A 19,055-nucleotide genomic window follows, 5' to 3' on the forward strand; every position below is an offset into this window, starting at 1 on the left:
AGATTGGTAGTCCGGGTTTACGACGCTCCTTAACATGACATTGGCGTACATCACGAACATTGACTTTTGCAATGTTACTGTCAGCGGTCGGTAGAACGTGGAATATGGAGTTGATGAAAGTAGGCTTTCTGTGTGGTTATTACTATAGACCAGTTTTTGTTATTCCATGTCTGAAAGACAAGGAACGTTTACATTTGCAGCTGGCCGAGCTGACTAGTGCTAGTTCCGCTAGTCGGTAAAATTTTCAGCTGCATACAGCGAAGAGAGCAAAAACAAGTTCATGGCTGCTTAGTTTTAGCTTTCATGGTTGGCGATGCTCTACAGTTGAATTTGAAAGAGAAGTACGATCCTGGTATTGCTATTATTTATATGCTGTCATCTTGTGGAGTGAGTGGTAAATGGTATCAAGATTACGATGCAGCTAGTATAGATACCAAGGTTGGTATGCGGATGTGTACCTGTTAGTTTATACTTATGAGGATGTATTTGCTATCGTTGAGCATTTGAAGTGCACCTTTTAGTTTCTCACTTCGAATAGTTCTAACTATTGGAAAGATGCACATCTTATTCTGGGAAGGTGATGTGTGTAATTGCTAATTCTTACATACTATAATGAACAGAGCATGAATGTACAAGACATAATATAGTATAACTATATATGCTGCATGCCTCGCAATAGATAAAAGACATACCTTCAGGCCACCTATGATAGCTTGGCCAATGCTTTCTTCAGCCAAACCAGAGCTACTTGGGGATCATCCTCTTTTGAGCTCAAGAAGATTTCTCTGTTATCTGGATCTTTGAATACATCACCCGCTGCAGCCTTCTCATCGGTTGTCAATGCCATTGTCATCATTTCAGAGATGCATCTCTTGATCGAGTAATCTCCACTTTGAGCACCCTTCTTCTCACCTGCCAACAAGGCAGATTCTATAGCAAACTGCTTTTCCCTCATCTCGATGTACCTGTCCATACTTCCCGCGATCTCGTTGCTGCTTTGCTTCTTTGGCTTCTTAGTCTCTTTCTCTTCCTTGTTTCTGTCTGTAGTAGCTCTCTTGTTTGTCCTTGGGTTAGTTCTTGCCACACTTTCATCCGTCCTTGCCTCAGTCCTTGCCACACTTTCACCCGTCCTTGCCTCAGTCCTTGCCACACTTCCATCTTCATCCTCGATTGTGATGTGCTCTGTCAAATCTGCATCTTGTTCTACAGTGTATGCCCAAGTCTCTTCAAACCTTGGAAATTCACTCTCAGTGTGACTGAGCTCATCTCCATCATCTGCTTGTGTAAGATCTGGATATTTTGGTGGCTGGGTAGAATTGACATTGTAGGTCCCTTCAGCTATTTGCCCATCATACAACTCCCCTAGGGCATCAAACAAAGGAAATGACTTGGTTTTGAACCTTTTGATTTTGGGGAATGAAATGACCAGGTTGTCCCAAAGAGCATCTTCTGCTTCAATCATAGACCTTGTATCATTCCATCCTACTCCACTTTGCATCCTCGCCTCTTTGAGCATTCGATACTCTCTTTTCAGCTCCTTCTCTTTTTCTTGATTTTGGCTCTTTGTGTATGATACATAAGTATTCTTTTGATGAAACTCCTTCACGATTTTGTTCCAGGCTTCTGAAGACCATCCATTTTGACCCCTATAGTGAATGGTGTTGTGCTCATGCAGTAGATCAACAAGAGACTTCTCCAGGAGTGAGTTCCAAGAGGCTCTTTTGTTTTCTACATGAACCAAGGTAACAAGATGGTTATAGCGGGCAGAAACATGTACAAACATCTAAACATTTATGTTAAAGCGGGTAGAATTAACAAACTAGAAACTATAAATCATTGTTACCTGGATTAGTCTTGTTAGCCTTCTTTGTCGAGCCAACTTCTGTTGCCTTGAGTTGCCTGCTTTGAGATGCCTTGTTCACGATCAAGCCATATCTTGGTGAACCTTTGGTAACCATTGGGGAACCCGCGGTAAGTCCTGGGGAACCCTTGCCTGCCTTGAATTGCCTGCCTTTAGTTGCCATGTTGGCTGTAGGAAATATCAGAAGATAAACATTTCACAATTACCCAATAAGACAATTACACAATCACACAATTTATAAGGTATATTCATTACATAATTTCTAATGCAAAAACATTACAGAATTCATTACAGAATTTCTAATGCATAAACATTACAGAATTCATTATAGAATTTCTAATGCATAATCATTACAGAACTCTCCAAATGCAGCAACCAGTACACACTAATTTCTATGCCTTTGGTAGTCATTCCACATCTGGTGTGCTATTGTATCTCTGAGATTGTTTCCTTGGTTGTCAGCATGCTCATTGCCCTCATGCTCATAGTCTTCATCACCATCAGGTAGATCAACAAAGTTTTCTGGAGGGATATTATCTTGTGGATCATCCAACCATTGCTCATCTCCATTGAGTGCTTTGATAATGTTGTGCAATAGGGCTGCAGCCATGGGTATCTTCACTTGGTTCCAAATTTTATGAGATGTTGCAACCTCGAGGATGGGAAACCGTTTCTTTAAAACCCCAAAAGCCCTTTCAATAGCATTTCTAAGTACCGCATGCCTCGTGGTTAAATAGCTCTTTATAATTCCGAGGTCTTCGGCGACCTGCACCGAACTCCTTAAGATGGTAGCGTACCCCACGATAAGGTGCAAGGAATGAAGATGTGTTTGCGTACCCACCGTCCACTAGATAGAACTTCCCCGCAGGTACATGGAAACCACTGTTCCTTGCTGATCTAAGGACCCTAGCATCGGTGGCCGATCCCTCCCATCCAGCGAGATACTGAAAGTGAAATTCAGATCAAAATCGCCAACCATCATCACATTTTGACTAAGTGTTCCTTTCCTATTTCTAAATGGAGCAGCTTCATCAGGAGATACGGAAATAGGTATGTGGGTGCCATCTATGGCACCGATACAATTCTGCACAAAGATAAACCTACATGTGATTTTGTATTCAAAATTGTAAGAGCAAGTATTGATCAAGATGAAAGTTTAAGATAAGCACCTTGAAGTAAGGATAGAACCTGGAATCACTTTGAATTTTATAAGGTACTTCATTAGGATTGGGAAGCTTCAAAAATCTGTTGCTGAGAATAGGGACAACTACATTGAAAAAATGCTTCATGATGTGATGATAGCTGTCATTGCTATGTCCAAACTGTAGTTGGAGAGCCTCAAATGAAGCATTATGACTGAGCATATACATAAAAAAGGCCAGTTTCTCCTCTACTTTAATTCTGGTATCGCTAACCAACCGTTCCCTTCTAAGGTAGTTGGCCAATGATCTGAAGATTTGGGGTTCCATTCTGAAAGCTACCCTACAATTCTTCACGTGCCCTTCAAGTAGCTCCTGAACTTTTTCCTCTCCCGTTAGCACTGATGTATGACGTTTCTCCTTTTGTCTCCCTCCACTAGAACCCAACGTATATAGTGCAGGCAAAATGAACATCATCATATCATCATCTTCCTCATCCCTCCTCTTTCTAATGCGATCCCTTATCATCATATTCATTGCAAAACTAAAATAATATATATTTTTAGTTTCCAAGTTAAACAACCAAATCGCTTGTAACATAAAATAGGAATTTACCCAAGAAAATATAACAATCAAGAATAAATGCAGCCACTGATTCATAAAATAGGAATTTACCCAAGAAAATGACAAGTAAAGCACCAAAATGAGCAAGTTAAGGCACTTCTGGTTGTGCAACTGTATTATAACCAGACTGATTGACAGCGAGCACGATTGCAGGGCAGAAGACAGAGTAAAAGGCAGCGATACAGAACAACTCATTCTAGTTTCTTCAATGTGGACAGCATATAATTTTTGCTATTTCTGGCGATGACCTGGAACATCTTGGGGTAAACCGATGTTGAAAGCAAGCCACGGCAAGATGTCCTAAATGCTAGAGAACACAAATATGTGCTTTCGTACTATGGCAAGAATGTAGAGTAACACCAGCATAGCATCAAAATGATAATGATACAAGTACTAGCAGATACATGACACTAGTTGAGAAACAAGAAGAAAGCCATACCGATAGGGAAAGCCCAAGGATTTTCAGCGTGACTATGAGACCTGATCAGTGTCCGCAAAACAACTATGAGACCTGATCTGTGTTAAACAGTCACAGACACCAGGATCCACCATTTCACAAAATCGTGACACGGGGCGCAGCGGGTTACTGTATTATCTAAACACAAAATAGTTTATGCTGCAGGTTACTATATACTTCGTACTATGTTTATGCTAAAAGGGGCCAGAAATTTTGATCAAAAAATTATATAAGCGAGAAACACATAACTTGATCCTTACAAAGTCTGGCAATAAGCAGTGTCGTAGTAAAAAACATGCATTCATAAGGGGTCTGGCAATCTAAAATTCTACAGATTTCTAAATCTCTGACCTACCGAATTCAATTATACAGAACTTGTAGTACAATCGACGCCCGAAGAGCCCCGATCGTTCAAAATGGAACATCAATCTCAGTCCGGGCCTAGTCACGGAATCGGGGGGCGGGACATTGCGTGCACGGAGGAGGGCGGAGGGGGGTTGATCTAGTAGAAGGAGCGGAGAAGGGACTTACCGGGGTAGGGAGGCGTAGCGGTAGGGCGAGCGGCCGGGTCGGCTTCCGCCTCCAGGTCGTGGGGAGGGCGCTGGAGATGCGGTGGAGGGCGCTTGAGATGCGGTGGAGGTCGCCGCCTCCGGGTCGCGCCGCCGCTGCGTCGCTCGGGATGGATTTCTTCCACGAGTTGGGAGAGGATGATTCAATCCGAGTGGAATGGACGGGGTGGAGCGGGTTTGGGCCGGGGTGATTTCCGCGTCGGGCGTAACCGAACGGGCGGTTGCAGTTGGGCCGGGATTAAATCTCGCCCGGGCTGACCCGCGCGGATTGACGCGGAATGGGCCGCGTTCCCGGCCGGGTGGGGTGTAACCGAACGGAGCCTAAAGGAACCCTACCACCAAGATCCACTAAGGAATAGCTAGTATTGGTGAAATCTCTCTTGGTAGAACTATAGATCGGGGTCTCCTCCACCTATCCTCAAAGTTTGGGCAAGATTGGTTGGATGGGGAAGGAGATCCTCAAGGATTAAGCTCAGCAACAATGGAGGAGAGAGAGAGGGAAGAGATAAAATCGTGTTGGGGAAGAAGGAGCCCTTAAATAGGCTCCTCCAAATCCAACCGTTATGTCCAGATTTGGCCTAAGCGGTACTACCGCTTCTGGGAAGCGGTACTACCGCTCTGAGTTCGAAAACCTCCCAGATCTGGTCAAAGGACGCAGAGCGGTACTACCGCGCGAGATACCGCTCGAGGTACCGCAACAGGGTCCAAACCTTACTGGACTCGAAGCGGTACCAGGGCGGTACAGCCGTAACTCGCTTACGGTACCTGGACTCGTGAGCGGTACTACCGCTCCAGGTACCGTAAAGGTACCGTAACCAGTACTGTGGGACGAAATCAGCGCAGAACTCAGAGTGGTACCATGAGGCGGTACCTATAGGGGTAGCGGTACTACCGCTACAGGTACCGGTAGTACCGGCCTGGCTAAAACTGGTTTTGTTCCCTTTTTCTCTCCAACCATGTCACCTCGCTAAACACACATAAAACCAGAAAACCTATCAACTACGCTTCAGTCTTCCGATCTTGACGCGTCCGGCGAGGTCACCGTGCTCTTGCAAATCTAACAATGATACTCAAGGCACACGGTGAGATTACTCAAGTGTTGTCATCAAACACACAAAACTTGGGGTGTGAATTTTGCTCTTACACGGGTGGTACGACCAAGCACTTGTGGTGTGCCCCTGCCCCTCCCCTTATATATATAGGTGGCTGGCTGGCCAACCCAATCCCTCAAGGAAAAGGACTCCCTCCTTATATGGTAGGTTTCCGATAAGGAAGGGGTAGAATCCATCTTGACTCTTATCTCCCAAAGGGATTTCTTCCATGGGGCCCCCATGATAGGTGGGTCCCACAGGTGAACCTTCTAGAACTTTCTCGAAAAATTCTAGAACTTTTACGCAACCCTAAAATTGACTTCCCATATATGAATCTTATTCTCCGGACTATTTTGGACCTCCTCACGAGTCATGGATCCCATCAGAGACTCCGAACAAACTTGGGTATCACCATAATTCAGATCTCACTAGTACCCCAGCGACATCAAACGTTAAATGTGTGACCCTACGGGTTCAAGAATGTGCAGACATGATCTTCAATCAATATATAATCACCAGCGCGACCTGGAAGTTCATTATTATTGCCACACATTCAACTAAGATCTTTTATCAGTTGAACCACGATGTCAAGGATTCAATCGATCCCATATTTCATTCTCTTTGCCTCGCGATATTTTACTTGCCCGAGATTCGATCGTCGGTATCACCATACCTAGTTTAATCTTGTTCACAACAAGTACTCTTTACTGTAAGACATCGTTCACTTGTGACTAACTCATTAGTCACGTGCTTGCAAGTCCGGCTGCGCGTTCGGTTAATATAATTAATTCGGTTCGGTAATTCGGTTATACGGTAAATACAGTTTCAATACTTCGGTTAATATAGTTACGTATAAAAATATGGTACGGTTTCAGTAATAATCATTAAACTTCGGTCCGGTTTCGGTAATAACCAAACTAACCAAAGTTCATATATTTATGGTCATATATTTCATTTTTGTATTTTGTATGATCAAATTAAAGATTTTGGAAAAGAGGGAAACAAGAAAAAGTTAAATTTTGGAAAAATAAAAATATATGTATATATGACCGTACTAAAGGTTTTGCAAAAGAGGGATAGAAAAAACAAACAAAAAAATGACCAACATAAGACATACTATGCCAAGGATTCAAACTAGCAACCTATGGAGAGACCAACACGCTGGAGCAGCTAATATGATATTTCTAACTTTACGTATCTAATTAACGTCCTGCGCGAAGTTATGCTGGCCTAGTATGGGCGATTCTGTGGTAGGCTAGATGTTAGGTTTATTTCGGTTTAACCATGGTTTTCCGGTTTAAAACTGAATTAACCGAAGTCCTTTGACGTTTTACTAACTTAAACTATAAACATTAACTGCAAAAACTAAAAAATGGTTGCGGTTAGGTTTTTTTCGGTTCGGTTTTCGGTTTCAGTTCGGTTATGCACAGCCGGACTTGCAAGCGATATAGAATGTGCATTACCTGAGCGGGTTCTGAGTATATCTATCTGTCACGCGTATGGGCAAATCCCACTCTTGATACATTACCACCTAACAAGTACTTTATGAGATACCTAAGAGTACCTTTATGATCATCCAATTACGAAGTGACGTCTAACACTCCCAAAGTTTCTTCCGGTACATGGAGTGACATAATCTCATGGTCTAAGGACAAGGTATATTTGACATAGGAAAGCTACAACAATGTAAACAAAGATACGATCCAATTGCTTGGCTTATTTAGGTCTTGTCCATCATGTCATTCTCCTAATAACATGACCCCATTGTTAATTGACAACACATTCTATGATTAGAAAACCTTAATCATCATTAACCAATGGACTAGTATCTTAAAAGCTTACTAGGGACTTGGTGTTGTTTTCAAGCCACACAAGTATTGATGTTTCCTCTTACCTCAATTCTAGCATGGAGAATAAATATTTATCATTAACAATGAAATAACTTTATTATTATTTCCTCTAGGGTATATTTCAAACAATTTTATATATGCTCTTAATCGTATCTTGCACTATTGTGTGCCTAAATCAGAGTTTTTTATAGACGGTGAAACTACCAATACCTGTCTGTATTTTGTCTAGCCCCCCCCCCCACTTCGATCTAGATCGGTTGAGCTTTGAACATCCGCATTTTGGGCAACACAAATCTCTTTTTCTGAGAATACACAATCCTTTTTCACACCTAATCTCGTCATGTGACTTAGGAGGAGTTAATTGTACCAAATGTAAGTAGTAGTTCCATTTGATCAAATTATATATGCTTTAAAAGACAGTATAATTATAGGGCCCAATTCCCGATGTTGTTGGAATGTTCGGTTAGTCATGTGGAGGAGTTTACTCGCCGGATTTTATTTTAGACACTTATCCACACAAAAGTTGTTTTAACAGTGTCGTTCGATTCTTGAGAATGCAATATATAAATCTTTCCTAGTGATCCTTTGCAGTGCATTTCATGCAAAAAAAAAAACATTCATTCCAATTTTGTAGACGAATTCTAGTGTTCTTATATAATGTGACTAAAGACCCTTTGATGGAATTTCCTATGGTAGTCAAATGTTTAGAACTGCATAGCATTGCGACATATTTATCTCTTGTGTATTTGTAACTCCCTAAATCGAATCAAAGAGACCGCGATGATTAATCCATTGCGTGGGAATGTTACACAAATACTATAGGCTCATCTTTTTGTTCCAAAGGCATATATATAGGGAATTTTTGCTTCCTCATATGATTGAAATTCCACTAAAGAGTATCATACATTACAGAGGGAGCATCAAAAGTTAGCTGCGGCCGCTGGCATCTGTTGGTACTTAATTCGCTGTAACGGTGGCTGGACTGGCTGTGGAATCCACTACTAGTAGATGGCAGATTTTTAAAGCCCGAGATTACGCGCCTAACAACAGCCAATTAGTTAGGTCTCATAATTGCATGTGATAGGCTGATAGTAGTTGGTTCACCAACGGAACAAAATGGCTCCAGTTCTCTTTTAACAGTGGTTGGTAGCTGTAGGTGGTGGTGGCCCACGCTCACAACATTTGGATTTTCCTTCCTCTTTTGCTTTTGGTTGGCTATTTAAACCCCACCTCCATTAGTCCGTCGACAAGCATGGAAAGGGAGGGAGAAAGCAACAGAGCAATGGCCATTGTATTGAGAGGAAGAGATGAACAGATGGAACAACAAGAAGACGACCTCTCTTCTTCTTCCTCTTTCTGCTCCATGAGGCAGTGCAGGATTTGCCATGAGGAGGAGGAGGAGTGGTGTGCGGCAATGGAGTCACCTTGCGCATGCTCCGGCTCTCTCAAGGTACATACTTATGGATCATCATCTTGGCCCATCATCCATGTTTGTGGTTCGTTGCTTCTAGTTAACTAACTGTGCTCTGTTCATGCATGTAGTTTGCTCACAGGGGATGTGTGCAGAGGTGGTGTGATGAGAAGGGGAGCACCCTCTGTGAGATTTGTCTTCAGGTTGGTTTTGCGTGTCAGCATATGCTCTTCTTTTTCTTGTGGGAATTGTATTGTTCCTGGGCTAATTGTGATCGTAATCATTGACTATTGCTAGTCTATCCATGGAATGTGATCTTAGACGCTACTAAAATAAAGGCGTAGTCTTGTGGGCAAGGTGTCTACAAAGCTACCTCCTCCTAAACCCTTTTTGACGATTCGTAATCAAGTGTCCACATGTACATGAGTTTTTTGTACAAGCGAAGCAATAGAAGTCTTTGAACACGAACAAAGTAGCTGTAGCCTTTTTTATGCAATCAACAGCTAGCAAGTGCAATGTCCTCGTGCATACTATCATCTCCTGCCCAACTTTTTCAGCAAACGGCCATGTTCTCAATTATAGCCCATTTCATATAAAGTTCTCGTCATGTTAGTATTTTCTTTAAATTATGCTTATATATATATATGATATTTAAATTATGCTTCTGTTGACAGAGATTCGAGCCAGCCTACACAATCCCTCCCAAGAAAGCTCCGGTTGTCGAAGTGCTTGTTACTGTCAGGTAGGCCCCACCTCTCTCTCTCTGATATGTACAAAACAAAACAAACAAGAAGCGGTTGCATTGTCAATTCTGCACTTAGAACCTGATAGACAGACAGATCAGATAAATACTCTAGGATAAGGCTCATCCAATCAAGGCCTAGCTGGCCGGTATGATGCAGCGGTCTTATCTCCAGTAGCATAGCACATAGGTTGCCGTCCAACCAAAGCATACATATTTTATTTATTTATTTCGAACAGGGCATACATATGATTAGGTACCACATTCTTTTCAGAACAGCAACTAATCATGCAAAATGATTAGGATGCTAACCACCAGGGGGTTGATGAGATCTGTCGCCATTGATCATTTTTAATGGTCGGACAGGTAGACATGCACCTCAGGTCATCCTACGAGCTTAATTTCATCTTAGGCCCCACGAAGCAAGTAAACCTTCCGATCTAGGCTTAGGGACCACGGGGTTTTGGAGCAGCTCCCATCAATGTGCAAGATCCAAGCGACACTGCTGTAGGCAAAAGAAAAGACCAGTGATGGCTATACGGAAAAGAACGCGATAGCACCAAATTTTGCAAAAATGTGTCGCCCGATCGCGACATTTTCGTACAATTACCCCGACATCCAGTAGGTGGTAAACACAAACTGATTTTCTGTTATTCTGTGTTGATGTCGAGACGGAGAGAAGGGACAGACAGCTGCATACAACGATATACTGACCTGTACATGTGAGGTGTTTCTTTGCATTGGTGAGAGGTCTCCTGTCCTGTCAAAAGCGTGTGTCCAAACTCCAAATCACAACGAACCAACAATGTCAAAGCACATCCACCGCCAGTATCCAGCTAATGCTCGGCCCACGTCGTCAATCATCTTGCCCGCACGGCAGAGCAGAATGTTGCACTGGCAACCACCGGATGTACCATCCATGAACTGAATATTGCCTGACAGTGTACTTCTCAATTCTTGTGCAGCGATTATGAGGAGGATGATGAACATCAAGGAATGCCATACGCGGCATCCGACGGGGCAATGGACGGCTCGGATCGTGCCTATTTCTCCAGGTGCCAGTCTCTGACGATAACGGTACGAGCTGTTGGCTTGGCACTAAACCGAAGCGCATTGTCCATGAATTGTCGGTCTGGTGGATTCTGATTCCCAAAATTTATGTTAATATGCAGTTTACCATTATACTGCTCGTGTGGCATCTCATTGCCGTGGTGACAATCGAAGCCGCGGAGCACTGCGCGTTCAGCCTCCTCACGGTGAGCTCATTCATTGGCATGCTTCAAGCTGAAGAAAGAGATTAGAGTAACAGATCAGATGAAACTAACAACCGAGGGGTGTTGTTCTACAGATGTACTTCCTTCGGGCTGCTGGGATCTTGCTGCCGTTCTACGCTGTCATGAGGGTGATCGGCATGATTCAACACGGGCGGCTCCAGTATCGGTTGCAGCTGCTACAGGTTGGTCTTGGCTGGAAGCTTCTCATATGTGATTCCCAGGAGTATGATACTGACTAAGAACGTGCTGATAGAATTGTTTATTTTTCCTCTTGCTCTGTTTCTGCAGGAGCAAGGAAGAAGGAATGCATCAAACATGCACAGTAGGCGCAGCCAGGAGCAGCAGCAGCAGCTTGTAATTAATGTTCACTGAACAATGTACATAGTGTATTGCAAGCGGGGAATGTTCAACCAGAACATCATTTGTAAACTATTCATATAAATATTTATATAGTAAAGTTGTACAGCAGATGCAATCTTTCTCAGTTTCATGTTCCATAGAAGCCTCAGAATCAAGGCTCAAAAAAGAGTGAAAATTAAAATAAAAAGGGAAAAAAGGGCCATGTTCTTGTTTAAGTAAGTACTCATTTTCATAATTCCATATCCACATGCAATTGGTCTAAGTAAGAAATCATTTAAAAGGCACCACTGTGTTAACACTTCAAATACATGAAAAAAGAGTATTTAAAGGGGTATTTCTTACAAATCAAGTAGGAAAAAACATCGATGTATTCCATTCCCTCTCCGACACACAATATGTCTTTGTTTTTTGATTCACAATATCTTGGTTCAGAACTAAGCAGCTAGCTTGCATGAAGCTGTTACACTATCTTGAAGTGAATTAATGTAAGAGAATCCAGAGTTAGCCACCAGATGTATTTATTTAAATAATAACTAATCAGAGTTTGTTGAAGAATGGTAAGTACCAAAATCTAAACATATAAATTGTAGGACTAACAGACTAACAGTCAATGTCAGCTAATGCAGTTCCCAGAAAAGATAATATGAGTTCAGGAAAGATGTGAACCGAAGGGTAGAGTCATGTCATGCATTATTTTCCTTTTTTCTTCTCTCTTACCAGCCAAATGGTCCTGGAAAGATTAATCCAGGAGTAGTATCAACAGAAAACAAGATCTACACCACGACAGTTGAAAAGCGAGCATGCCACATATGCCAGGTTTAAATTTTGATTATGAGGATGGATCAGAATAAATAGAGTTCACCAAACATAAATGTGTAACAGTACTCATGGGAGCTAACAAACTCAACAGTATACGTTAGATAGTGCCTCATACCAACCAAATACCAAGTTGGAACCACTCACCACATGGTACACTTATAGGGCTAGAATGTGTGGTAGGAGATATTAAGATAGTGTAAGGACTCATTTAAAGCCAGCTAATCTGCACCATAGCATTTAGTAGAGAACAGAATAATGCAGATATAATGCTGAAATACCAACATCGAGATATTATAAAACCACCACATATCAGCCAAATCTCAGATCACAAGGTCAGCAGTTTGCCACATTGCAATATCAACAAAGCATCACCCCCACATAAGATAGTAGGTGGTCATCCACTTTCCAAGCTGTAGATAGCTGGAAAATTCCACCATTTAGGTAAAAGCCAAGGGAGCGATCAATATGATAGACACTTTTTTTCCTGATATGAAGCATTTGTCAATCATGAATTTATCCCATTTGTAATACACTAACAACAGAAACAAGAAAGAATCAGATAATTCATAGAGCCATATAAATATCTATTGCTTAACAAAATGTACCGCACACATACATATCTCCAAATAATTAATGATAAATAATAATTCAGAAGTTGAAACTTGAAAGAGCAACAGTTGGGCAGTCAATAAACCATATAACTTGGACAACTCTTTGACAGTGTAGACCATAAGTACATGACAGGTTGACCTGGAAGGCTGATACAATGTTGCTTCACGTGTAAGAATGCTTCTGCATGCTAATGGTTAGTGAATGGACTATTATACCTATCTAAAATTCTTGTTAACATGTAATGTGAAACCATTCCTGTCAGAAAAGACCATAGGTAAGTGTGGGGTGCTTTACTTTGCAAAAGGTAAAGAATAACTATCTACAGTATTCTGACAGAAATTTATGACAAGATATAGTCATACAGAAAACTCCCTGAATAGATATATGCAGAAACATAGACGAAATCATACCCACAGGATTGACTATTGAGCATGAGACCCAAATCACCAATCTAGAATATAGCTCAATAAATATGAACCAGTGTACGGATCAGCTGGTAGTAAAAATATGTGGACGCTCATATTTGCTGCAAGGTAGCACTGCTGAAAGAACTTCAGCTAACAACATGACGACACCTTAACCATGCATTGTTGTTAATATTGTGCGAGCATGTGTGCAGCCATCATCCAAAGATAAGTTGGTTATATCTCTCTGCAGAATTTGCAACAGATGTGCTCCCAAACAGCAACATAAACTCGTTTGATGGTTTTTGTAAACTTCAAACTCAACAGAGAATAAATTGCTGGGTGACATCAAGCAGGTGTATGTAGCCCTTAAGTTCCAGCTAGCTCCAATGCCTAAACCAGCATATCAGCATCACACAACCATAAGAAGCAAATATATGATTGATCCATTAGAAGATCAATACTAGGATATACCTAGAAAGAATCACAAATGCATTTTTTTGACAGTACAAATGCATCATTAAATGATGCTTCGATGTGCAGCACACCTTGGTTACACAAACTCTAGAACTTGAGTACTACTTAACCATTTATTTACTGCATATTTTGGGTCTAAGAAGAGACATAATCTTTAATGAAGTGTTACTATACAACATCAGAGAAACTATAGCACCTCTTTCCTAAATAGCAGGAGCACTAAAATTCCAATCATCATTACAAACAACATCATAATCTTACAGCGTCATGTCCCTGCTCACTAGTCTGATTAGGGACAGTTTGCTTGACCCGACTTCTCATTCTCTCTCCCCACTGATGGAACACGTTATATTCATCGAATTTCCCTGTCTTCACCTTCTGAGCCAATTCAAACAATATGTCTGGCTTCCCAGCCTTGGAGAAATCTGCAGCAAATTTGTTGTAGTCTACCTGTGGAGCCTTCATACCTTTTTGAATCATCTCTTTGATAAATTTACATGCTTCCTCAGGCCTGCCATGCCGTATATGACCATTAATAAACACTGTGTACGAGTTCCCATCAGGACAAATCCCCTTCTGATGCATCTCATCCCACATCGCGCAACCCATCAAATAGTTCCTCCCGCCAAGGAAATACGATTTCATTATCATGTTGTATGTATGGATTGTGGGCTCAAGCCCCTTGCTTATCATCTTTTTGTATATCCTTAATGCATCATCTGGCATCTTCCTATTGGTGAGCAGCTTAATCAGCGCATTGTACGCTCGGCCATCAGGAGGGCACCCCTTCCGTGCCATTTCCTCCAACATCGCCGTCACTCTATCCATTCGCTTTGCATTCCCATAACCCACAAGCAAGCACGTATAGGTAGCGACATCCGTCTGGCACCCACCCTCCTGCATCTCCTCAAAGCACCGCATGGCCATGTCCATCTTTCCCCGCTTACAATGGTCTCGAATCAGCATTGTGTAAGTCCTCACATTGGGGGGAGGCCCCTTCGCCTTCATCAGCTCGAACATCTTCACAGCCTCAGGCCGCCTCTGCCCACGAAGCAACCCCTCAATCATTGTGTTGTGCACGACAACATCCGGCTTCATCCCCTTGTCCAGCATCTCATTCCAAACCCGCCCAGCCTCCACCAGGTTCCTTGCATTGCACCATGCCAGCATCAGTGCTGTGTATGTGCGCAGGTCCGGAGTGTACCGGTCATGCATTCTGCCGAACACCTGCGCAGCCTCCTTCCCCAGCCCCTCCTGGGCCAAAGCGACTAGCAAGCAATTGAACGACTCCACCCCATCATCAAATCCGTGCACCTTCATCATCTCGAACACGCCAACTGCATTCTTGATCTCACCGGCCGCAGCGAACGACTTGATGGAGATCTTGAAGGCGTCCATGCACAGGGTGCCCGCCTTCCCCATTTCTTGGACTAGAGCAACCATCGTCTCGAACTGCCTCGCCTTGCCAAGGATGTGCACCATCTTGCAGTAGGTGAGGGGTGTGTGCGCGAACCCACCAGATGCGGCGGCCCATTGGAAGAAGCGGCGTGATGGCTTGTGTGCGTGCTTGAAGCGGTCGAGGACGGCAAGCACGAGCGCCTCGGAGAGCGGCAGCGACAGCGCGGAGAGCGCGGCCTCCAGGTTCGCGTCGGCGCCAGCGGCGATGACGTCCGCGATGGCGGCGCAGACGCGGCCCAAGTGCTCTGGGTCGCTCGACGGCGCCTGCGGCGGCAAGTCGTCGTCTTCAGAAGCGGAGGAAGTGGAGGTCGAGAGGCATCTCGACCCAGCGAAACGGAACAGCGCACTGCGACCCCATGCCGGAGACGCGGCAGGGAGGGAACGGGATCTCGCTGAAATTGCAGGCAGTGCGCGGCTGCGGAGCAGGCCCGCGCCTGATCTCTCGCCCCAGATGTTGTCTGTGGTAGAGCTCAGGTGTGGCGCGGGCAATTGTGGGGGGAAATGAGGTGGCCGACAGGGGAGTGGCAGTAGAGGCGGAAGTGGACCGTGAGGGCGATGGAGGTGGCGATGAGGGCGAGGAGGAGGAACACCACGCAAGGGCACAGCAGCACCGTCGCCGCGGAGGGCTCCCGCGGCGGCGAGAAGGGCCGCGCCGGCGATTTGAAGGTCTCCATGGGCGGCGGCGGCGGCGAGGCAAGCGGAGGTGGCGGTTTTGGGCTTAACCGCCATGGGATAGTGTCGGCCGATGGGGTGAGTGCGTGGTGTAGTTTTGTGGTCATCTCCACTGGGCTGGGCCCATTAAATGAATCTACGGCCTAACAGTTAGCCATTTTGCTGTTTCGTAAGTTGGGCCATATTTATTGTGGCCGAAATCCACCTTATGAGCTGCATTCGCGCGTTGCTGCGCCGTTTTTGGTACTTACGTTTTCTTATTTCGTATACATTTCACTAACAACAAACTGTGCATTTCACTAACAACAAACGACACAGAGAAATGTCACATCTTATTGGTAAGGTATGAGAAAATATATTAAAATAGGGCTATCCATGAGTTTTGGATCTCTGATCTGGCGGAAATTCAATTCGGCTCCCGGGTGTGTATGCTCCCTCTATCAAAAAATCATATTTCGAAATGTCAAAAAGATTGGACAAAAAATTCTACATGTACATCTCCATAATATACGTGCATTCGTCAAGTTTCATGAAAAACCAATATTTTGTGTGGTCTATATAAAAAAGAGAAATTTTATCTTGTGAAAAGCATTATTTTTAGCACTGAATTTTGTCTTTTTTACACACGTCACATGATAAGTCGATTTTTTATCAAACGACTTTGTGAGCACGTAGCACGTGAAGATGTACGAGCGAACTTTTAGTTTCAATTTTTTAAAATTTAAACATATGTTAGATGCATTTCAAAATATAGGGAGCATATGCACCCATGTTAAAAGTTCAGAGATGGTAAACCTAGAGGGGGGGTGAATAGGTTTCTACAGATTTTAATTCTTGCTTTGCAATATTAGGCTTTGCGAAATATAAAGGTGAGCCTAATGCAAACTAGGTGAAACAACCTATATGAGGATGCAACTAACTCGAGCACGAAGGCTCTCACAGGCAGTTAAATCACAAGTAAGGAGTTCAGTTAGAGATAACCGATAGCACGCGGAGACGAGGATGTATTCCCGTGTTCCCTTCCTTTGCAAGAAGGTACGTCACGTTTGGAAGGGTGAAGGTCCCATGAAGGATTCCCCACGCCATGAAGGCTCACCCTATTCTCCGGAGCCTATCCCACGAAGGAATAGCTCACTCACTTGTGGTAGACTTTGAGGTAGCCTCCAAACCTTCACAATCTTGTCAGGAGCAAATCCACAGCCCGGATGCTTTCGGACCACTCTTGCCCACCTAGGGTTTCCAAGGAACCCTAGAGAGCAAGCTTCTTGATGAATACAAGGGGAATGAGATTTGACTTGGTAGAACAGTAGATCGGGTCCTCCTCTATCGTTTCCCCGGAGGGATTTGAGTTTGGGTGGAGGAGGAGAGAGATCTGAGGCTTTTGGTGTTTCTAGCAATGGAGTATGAGAGAGAGAGCTCAAGAACAGCTTGTAGTGTAGTGTCTACCCCTTCAGAGGTAGGAGAAGGGGTATTTATAGTGTTCTTCGAAATCTGGCCGTTGCTCACTTGACACATCATCATATTCCTCGAGGAAGCCGGTCGACCGGATTTGGCGCCGGACAGGCCGGTCAGACCGGGCCAGTGACCGGACCGGCCGGTCTCGACCGGAGCTGGGACCGGTGAAAGATCATATCTCATTTTATATGTAGTTTTGGTGTTGATGACAATGATAATATATGAACATTTCGGTTTATAAGATTTGTAGGTTATTACATTCTCTAGATGTTTAAAGCGTGAAGAGTATGCAAGATATCGGAAGAGAAAAGAAAGAAAAGAAGAAAGAAAGAAATGAGAAGAAGAAGAGAAAAAGAAAAGAAGAAAAGAAGAGAGAAGCCGGAGGCTTGGGTGGTACCGCCGGCCTGGCCACGGCCGGAGGCTCCGGCCATGGTACCGCCCAAGGTACCGGTGGCGGCGGGGCGGCTCAGTATACTAGCCAGGGGGGTTGGAGCCCCGGCGGTACCTCGGCCGGTACCCCGGCCGGAGGCTCCCGCCCCCCCTCCCGGACCGAGCCCCTGCGGCCACGTGGCCTCCTCCTGATGGTCGCGCGCGTCGCCTAGGAGCGGTAGTACCGGCCCAAGCCGGCCGGTACTACCGGCCACCCTCTCCAACGGCTACGCAACGGCTGCTTTCGGCAGCCACTATTTAAAGCCTTCTTCTCCAATGTGCTAGGGTTGCTCATTCCCCCTCCAAAAAGGACATACACCATTGTTGAGCCACCAAGAACATCAAATCCATCGGATCTCCTCCCGCAACCACCCAAATCCCTTGTGCTTTGGAGAATCGAAGGAGAAGACCCCGATCTACATCTTCACCGAAGCAATTTGCATTTCCCCTCATTTTGTTGAGGGCCCCCTTGCTAGTGTTTCTCTTTGGATCCCTAGTTGATTTGTGTTGATGTATTGTTGTTGATTGTTGTGTTGTAACAGATTTGGGAGCCTCCAATTCGGTTGTGGATGTGTGCCCTAAGAACCTTGTAAAGGCCCGGTTTCCGCCTCGAGGAAATCCCTTAGTGGAAGTGGGCTAGGCCTTCGTGGCGTTGCTCACCGGAGATTTGAGTGAAGCCTTCGTGGCTGTTGGTTTGGCTTTCGTAGCAACCACACTCCTCCAAACGTAGACGTACCTTCTTGCAAAGGAAGGGAACTACGGGAATCATCTCCGTGTCATCGCGTGCTCCGCTCTCGGTTACCTCTATCCTATTCTATCTCTTATATTGCCTAGCTATATCTTGCTTAGTTGGTAGCCTTGTCATATAGGTAAATTCACTTAGTTGCATATCTAGAGAATTTACCTTTGGTGTCAAGCCTATATTGAAAATGTAGGATAACGTTGCATAGAAAACAAAAATTTTCCTACCGCGAACACGCAATCCAAGCCAAGATGCAATCTAGAAGATGGGAGCAACGAGGGGATGATCAAGACTAACCCTTGAAGAGATTCCAAAGCCTATAAGAGTAGGCTCTTATTGCTGCGGTAGACGATCACTTGCCGCTTGCAAAAGCGCGTAGAAGATCTTGATCACGATCGCTTCCGGCGCCACGAACGGGCAGCACCTCCGTACTCGGTCACACGTTCGGTTGTTGATGAAGACGACGTCCACCTCCCCGTTCCAGCGGGCAGCGGAAGTAGTAGCTCCTCTTGAATCCGACGAGCACGACGGCGTGGTGTCGGTGGTGGTGGAGAAGTCCGGCGGAGCTTCGCTAAGCGTGCGGGAACTATAGAGGAGAGAGGGGGCGGC

General features: G+C 44.3%; 2 protein-coding genes across 2 annotated transcripts; one reads left to right on the forward strand and one right to left on the reverse strand.

Moving 5' to 3' along the window:
- Positions 1–8,854: 8,854 nt before the first annotated feature.
- LOC124708531 lies at positions 8,855–11,486 on the forward strand. The gene is made up of 7 exons (XM_047240213.1): positions 8,855–9,041; positions 9,134–9,205; positions 9,677–9,744; positions 10,710–10,821; positions 10,917–11,000; positions 11,093–11,200; positions 11,307–11,486. The coding sequence occupies exons 1-7, from the start codon at positions 8,874–8,876 to the stop codon at positions 11,388–11,390; spliced, it is 696 nt and encodes a 231-aa protein (XP_047096169.1). The 5' UTR covers positions 8,855–8,873; the 3' UTR covers positions 11,391–11,486.
- A 2,228-nt stretch (positions 11,487–13,714) lies between these two features.
- LOC124708657 (pentatricopeptide repeat-containing protein At3g62470, mitochondrial-like) lies at positions 13,715–15,877 on the reverse strand. The gene has a single exon (XM_047240330.1). It carries the CDS (start codon positions 15,875–15,877, stop codon positions 13,940–13,942), a length of 1,938 nt encoding a protein of 645 aa, XP_047096286.1. The 3' UTR covers positions 13,715–13,939.
- Positions 15,878–19,055: the final 3,178 nt, after the last annotated feature.

This window comes from Lolium rigidum, chromosome 4 (genome assembly GCF_022539505.1).
Source record: "Lolium rigidum isolate FL_2022 chromosome 4, APGP_CSIRO_Lrig_0.1, whole genome shotgun sequence".
Classification (NCBI taxonomy): Eukaryota; Viridiplantae; Streptophyta; class Magnoliopsida; order Poales; family Poaceae; genus Lolium; species Lolium rigidum.

Coding starts and splice junctions, on each gene's coding strand:
- LOC124708657 (XM_047240330.1), bottom strand. CDS start 15,877: ATGGCGGTTAAGCCCAAAACCGCCACCTCCGCTTGCCTCGCCGCCGCC.
- LOC124708531 (XM_047240213.1), top strand. CDS start 8,874: ATGGCCATTGTATTGAGAGGAAGAGATGAACAGATGGAACAACAAGAA. Junction 9,042..9,133: donor CATGCTCCGGCTCTCTCAAG/GTACATACTTAT, acceptor TCATGCATGTAG/TTTGCTCACAGGGGATGTGT. Junction 9,206..9,676: donor TCTGTGAGATTTGTCTTCAG/GTTGGTTTTGCG, acceptor TTCTGTTGACAG/AGATTCGAGCCAGCCTACAC.